Below are 7,132 nucleotides of genomic sequence, written 5' to 3' on the forward strand. Positions count from 1 at the left end.
ATATACAAGTTCATTTTTTTTCATAGAAATAAAAATATTAAATACCGCTATTGTAAACATGAAAGAAAGTTTGTTACAAGGAATACAATAAATATATCATAGTTCAACTAAAAAAAAGTAAAATATTATTAAGGAAATTTATTGTCTTTGGCAACTAGTACATATTAAGCCAAACCTAAAAAAAAAAAAACCTGCATAAACGGGGAGGGGAAAAACTTACTACTGGGCATAGCATATCACTTTGACACAGGCTAATAGTACACCGAATATCGTTCATGGAATGACACAGACAGCTTTCACACACATCCACTCGCCACTCATCATTAACAGCATAGAAATTTCCATCATCATCTTGGCAGCGATCTGTGTAGAATAAATTAACAGTAATAATTGTGACACCAACAAAAACTACAACACAAAGATGAAATTAGAACTTACCACTTAAAATTTAATATTTTTATAAGTAATAAGTGTAGAGAGAGGTTTGGGATCCTACGAGCTCAGTCGGCTAATCTGGTGGTAGCCACTGTGTGTGTGCTGAACCGTGGAGATCTCTAGGTCCCCGGTTTAATTTCCATCGCTGCCTCTTCTTGTGTTTCAGCTAGAGGGCTGAAATACAAGTTAAAATAGCGCACCGTCTTTCGGATGAGACGTTTAAGCCATTGGTCCTGTGTGCATTTATGGCCCATGTGCACATTAAAGAACGCAGTACACTCTTCGGAAAAGAGTAGGGGATTGTCTCCCGGTGTACTGCCCAATCACCACCAGAAGCACCCCACTGGAAATAAGTCTTCTGCTAGACTTTCGTGGGCTATCCTTCGTGTTTACACCGAATCAATCTAATCCAATCCAATACTTGGTGCATGTTCAGACAAATTTTAAGCACAATGTATCTTCAGGGAAAAGTATACAAATACTGACTGCTCAGTCAATATTTGTTTTATATACTTCATACATATTTTCTAGAAGGCCTAAAAAAGGAATGAAAAGAGTATCCACAAAGTAGGCCTAGGCCTGAAGCCTAGCCTACAGTACTTCTAGGCCCACACGGTCAAAGGGCCAATCTCTCTCGTCATAGAGCTCACAGTTCCCTTTACCGCCGTGCGTGCCATTAATTATACTACAGTGACATTTTAAGTGGGGCCTAGAGATTACAATGCAACAAAGGCAAAAAAAGGGGGGGGGGCTACGTCCAGTAGACCACTTTTGAAAGGTTTTTAGCGACGCCCGACCACACCCACTTTTTTCTAGTCGGGGACATCAGCCTCCCCCCCCCATCGGGGAACTTGGACCCCCTGTCTAGGAAATCCTATCACCGCCACTGAGTGAGCATGTAATATCTTCCTACTAATTATTATCCTTTCTTTCTATTGTATTTCATAATTTACAATAAGAAATTTATCCCTTCTTTCTTACACCTTGCTGATTAAGCATAAGATTAATACATTATTTAGATCTCTTTTTGCAGTGTATATTTAACTTTTGTCATTTTGTATAATTTTGTTTTTCTTTATGTTACTCGCAGAGTATTGTTACAAAAATAATGAGGGCATGAGATCATTCAGGATAGTGGCTTTAAACATTTGGAACAGCCTACCATCATAGCTCTATACCACCAAAGTCATTTTAAATCTAACATGCTAAAGATAGGGTTCTCTTAATAGGAGAAGCTGTATATGTACCAAAATAATGACTTACCAATTGGCTCACAAGTACATTCAATGAAATCAGTGCTATCCAAGTTGACCAACTCATACTGAAAAGAATGCAAACAAAGATTTAAGTAGACCAGGCCAAAGTTTTGTGACCAAAACTGTGTCGCCAAACAAATTTGAGGGTCACCAATTTTATATCCTGCTAAAATTTGATGTATTAAATCTGTGCATTCCAAATATTACTTAAAAGTGTTACTTAATTCTGTTTACTAGTTAGTGACCCATTTTGCATAGGTCTTGGCCTATAGTATGTGTTTTAACATCTAGAGAAGTGGAAATGAAAAGGCCTGGATGTTTGTTCTGGTCATCAGGAAGAAAGTTTGATAACTACTGGACAAGGCTATGGCTTTATGTCAGCTTTGTTCATGTACAGTGGTGGTGCGCCAGCGGGGAGGCGGGTGTCATTTGCCCTTTCATCGAACAGGTCTGGACACAATGCTGTCCAACGCTGCGATAGGTTGTAGGATTAAAAATTTAAAAAAAAAAATAATAATTTGCCTATCCAAATAATGTTATTTTGATTGCTAATCCCTAATATAATGGTCTAAAAGCACAATTTGGACCATACTAAGCCATAAAAACACTTCCTGTGAACCTTACCAAGGATTTCTTATTCTGGCCTGTCTACCGAGGCTCTAGTCGGCCCCTTGGTTTGGACCCCTCCGTCGGACATGTTTTGTTGGGAAATCTCTAGCACCACTGCTGGTAAATTTTATGTTGGTAACACCACATTACCATAGGCCAAAATAGAGGAACGTGAGAATTTGCTTTACTAGTAATAGCCTATTATCAAATTGAACTACTGTGCATGCATGGATTTACAATAAACAGTAAGTTTTAGGATAATTGTGTGCAAAAGTGCGGCCAGTCTAACTGTGGAATCATTCTGTGAGAAAGTTCAAAGATGATTGTGGTATTGGCATGAACTCAGTAACATTCAACAGAGTTGCGCTCTTTGCATTTGATTGTTACTGCTCGAAAAAAAAACTACTTCCTGGGCAATGTTCACTCGGTTAAACTTCTATGCGGCTTGGATAACCTGATCTTAAAGAAAAATGTCATGCAGGCTGAATGAACAGAATTATTTTTGGTTTAACTGTTTGCCTTTACAAAAAATAATGGAGATTATTGGATGTAATCTCATTGTAATGAGCCAGCTGGCTTGGTATTGGTTTCTTTTATTGGTGTGTGATTCACTAATCACTAATTTGATGGTTGGTCTGCATAGGGAAACTTCCTATTTATTGGTTAATCTGACCAGATCAACTAATGTGACTAATAGCAGATAGTTACAGCTATCTACCTTTTACCTATCAGTTAATATCTATATAGCATCTAAAAAAATAGTTATATACAAATCTGTTAATATCTACTTACCCTGACTATCTATTGCCTGCAATAAATATGAGATGAGACAAATTCTAAAAAGCTTTAGAAGACGATGAAAAAGCTATTAAGATTTATTAGTGTCTATTAAACAATAGTTCTATAAATACTAAGAAAGGTTTTTGCTTATATATAAGGTTTTGCAATAGCTCATCTCTAGTACTTGAAGATAAAACAGCAATTATGTCACATTAGTTGTTGATCTGGTCAGATTAACAAATAAATATCAAATTTCACTATGCAGAACTATCAAATACTGCATTTCTAATACAAGTACCATAAAACCTTTTCAAAATTTTTCTGACAAACACAGGGTTTGCCAGAGTCAGTCACATTTGTGAAGACTTAAAACTTACCCCTTCTTGGCAGTCGGTTGGCTGTAAGTCACAAATTTCATAACAAGTGGAATCACAGTTATCATGATCAGTCCATTTGCATTCTACCCAAGGCCTACCAGGTTGTCTCCATTTGCTAACACCATTTTCCTGTAATATTAATGAATAAAATTTTTTTTTTTTTTCATTATTTAAGCCGGGCACTCACTTCGTCATACGACAAATCCAATGCCACTCTCTGTGAGGCCTAGACGACGCGAAGCTGTCTGCTGATTGTGGATTCAAATTATTTATTTGAATCTGTTTATTACCATGAAGCCTCTGCAGTCTAACGGTTATGATGCTCGCCTCAACAGCGAGATGTCTCAGGTTCGAATCCCGTCGGAGATATTTTACGACACAATGTATTTATTTATAGGATAACATTCATTGAGAGCTACACGATATACCATCATGTCCCTTATTCAAACACAGTATTTAACATTGCGAAGATAGCGATGAAGGTATTAAAAAATGCTAGGAGTATGGAAGGCATCTAACATGAATTTTATTATTGCTCTTTTTGAAATCCAATTGTAAAACCGTGCGTATGCGCTGCTAGCTAGGCCTACAGTAGATCAGCATGTTCATTTAATTTTCATTTCACCTTTTTTTTATACAGTAAAATATTCAGAAAATTCGAAAAGGTAATCCATGTTTCCTCACAGAGCCGGCAGGATTACCAAAAAGTAAAATTAATTACTGTCTGAGTGGCTCTCCAAGCAATGGGGGAAACATGGACTAGGTAGGTAAACACTTGCTATTGTATTATCAATGATTTTATGGCAATGACGATCTGTCTAGGCCTTAGTCTTATAGGGCCTATTATTAATTATTCAAAGAAGCTGCTTATTGCCATTTAAAATCAATACAAGGCCTAGTGGCTAAAGGCCAAGCACAGCTAGGCCTACTAGATAGGTATAGGGAGATTTGGCGCTGCAGTTAAACTATTTTAAAAATAAAGATTTGTATTGCTTTACAACATTCTTTTAGATAATATCCTCCTTACAGAGGCCAAATAAATCACTACACCCTCACTGAGTGTGAAATATCAGTAAGATAAAGTTGTGTTGTATTGTATTGCGGGAACAGTCACTTGCACTACCCTGGATACAAATCTGCACTTGTATATCAAGTTGGGGAAGCTACTACACCAAATCACTGTACTAGGTGTGTACCGGCACACAACACCCTCCAATGACCTGGGAAATGGCTGGACCACGGTAGAGATACAAATTTGTGCTACTGTGTGAATACATAAATAATTACCACATGCAATAGACCACTCATACAGAAATGAAAACTAAAGTAAATGCTGTATGCTGATGCTGTGTTCATGCAGAAGCAGGTAATCCTACATGGTACACATTTAAGGATTTAAGTGGAGAGGATGTGCAACAGATAACATGCTTACTCAAGGACAGTAGCAAAGGGCACAGCAGGTGACTGAAACCCCAACATGGAGGTTCAGAAACCAATCATTACTACTGTGCCAACAACAAAATAACAACAATAATAATGAAAAGTATAACATTGCAAGAGGTCCGAATCTCGGGGTTTCGTTGGAATGTAATAAAAAGGCGAGTATCGACCTCTATTTGAATGCTAATAGGGCACCTCCTATCTCGTGGTAGTACATTTTTTTAAACGTTTCAATGTGTGCATACAAAATCTGGGCAGTCGGACCTCTTGAAATACTATACTCTTTAATAATAAAGTTGCAAAGTCTCTTACAAGTGTAACGCCTTCTGGGTGTTCACATGGACATGTCTCCACGCATTCAATACCATCGAAGTAACGATCTTCCGGACAAACACACCCAGGGGAGCAACGCTCTTCATCACTACAGTCTGGATCCCTGTCAGAACAAGTTCGTCGGCAGGCACAAACTTCATCATAATACTGACCTCCCTGGCACACTAAAATTCAGTAAACATCTTGCATTTTAGTGATTATTGTTCACACATTTTGATAATAATTATAATAAAAATTAAAACTACATTTGAAATAATAATAATAATAATAATAATAATAATAATAATAATAAACAGTTCTACATTAATAATAATAATTAAAGTGATAAATCAGCTCGCCTCATTGGATGGAACAGTTGTTCTTTCAACTCATGGATATATTTTTTCCCATTGCACTCATGAACATTCATTATTTGTATAATTGTATACAATTGTATATGTATTATATTTTTGTTCTTGTGTGATTTTAATATACTTGTATAATGTATATTATACTTATTTATTATTGTATCATACTTTTTACTTGTATATTGTATTATCCTTGTATAACTACACAAGTATAATAGAATGTACAAAATTAAATTATAATACAATACATTTTATTGTATTATACTTCAGTTTTTTCATATTCTATTACACAAAAATGTATAATACAATGTTATACAGGAATTGCAATACAATATCTCCAATGACATACAGTACATTGTATTATCCTTGTATACCTGACATAAGTATAATAGAATGTACAAAAATAAATTATAATATAATACACTTATATTATACTTCAGTTTTGTATATTCTATTACAGAAAAATAATGTGTAGTACAATGTTATACAGGAATTGTACAATACAATATCTCCAATGATATACAATTATATGAGTTGGACAAGTAGTCCACTTCATGCGCACACTGCACACCGGCAATTTAAAGTAGTTAGTACTCCTGTAGAAATAAACCCAATTCTTTCCCTCCATCAATTATGGACAATTACAGTAGCATAAAGTTCCTCTAACCACAATTTTTTTTTCTATTTATTTAAGCAATTGTTTAATACAGAGGCATTGCAGGTTTTAAATATTATAATAAACGTAAATGAAGCAAATAAAATGCATTCAATCTGAAAAGTGAAGTAGTAATAAAAATTAGATACCTGGTTCGCAGTGACAGCATTGACCTACAGGCTCAACTAGTTGATAGCCCTCTTCGCAGTGTGTCACATGGCACTCATTGATTGCCCGCTGGTCAGCAAGTGATGTGGTCTCTGGTGTACAAGTTGCAAATCCACATTCGCTTACACGCACACTCTCTCCATACTAAAATCAAAAGAAATATTTAAAATAATAATAGTACTGTTAAACTAAAATTTTATATTTATTTACTAATCATCCATCCATCCATTTATTTCTACAATATTTTGCGAGAGTGGTCCATCCAGCTGAGGTTAATCCTTTGATGACCTTAATAGATATATAAAAGACAATACAAAATAATCTAAAGGCATACATTCGATTGAATTGAATGTTATATTAAAAGGATATATGATAAAACATAATAAAATATAGAGCAAATTCAGTACTGTTTCAGCCAGCCCCTGACATTTGGGGCTTCAAAGTGCTGGAAAACAGAAAAAGTAGATGCAATTATTGTAAACAATATTCACTTAATTGTATAGAAAATGAATTTCACTTTGTATTACATTGTCCAGCTTATAGTGATCTTCGTGAGATTTATCTGGGAAAATATTATTATAATAATCTCACACACCACAAGTATATAAATCTGTTGACAGATGAGCATAGTCAAAACAAGTTAGCAAAAATGTTATATTTTTGCTTGTCTAAAAGAACTTTATTTTTATTTTTTGTCTTTTTTTTGTTTTATATATATATATATATATATAT

General features: G+C 35.1%; 1 protein-coding gene across 1 annotated transcript in view; it reads right to left on the minus strand.

Moving 5' to 3' along the window:
- LOC117114744 (mucin-17-like) overlaps positions 1–7,132 on the minus strand; it is a 60,315-nt gene that overhangs the window by 33,313 nt on the left and 19,870 nt on the right. The window contains exons 13-17 of the mRNA XM_033258437.1: positions 6,382–6,544; positions 5,210–5,394; positions 3,458–3,586; positions 1,699–1,756; positions 221–363 (exon numbers count right to left, since the gene is read on the minus strand). Of these exons, the coding sequence (XP_033114328.1) occupies positions 221–363; positions 1,699–1,756; positions 3,458–3,586; positions 5,210–5,394; positions 6,382–6,544 (678 nt within the window). The remainder of the gene's footprint in view (positions 1–220; positions 364–1,698; positions 1,757–3,457; positions 3,587–5,209; positions 5,395–6,381; positions 6,545–7,132) is intronic.

Source organism: Anneissia japonica, unplaced genomic scaffold (genome assembly GCF_011630105.1).
Source record: "Anneissia japonica isolate Jap-2015-1 unplaced genomic scaffold, ASM1163010v1 scaffold199_len4679917_cov187, whole genome shotgun sequence".
NCBI lineage: Eukaryota > Metazoa > Echinodermata > Crinoidea > Comatulida > Comatulidae > Anneissia > Anneissia japonica.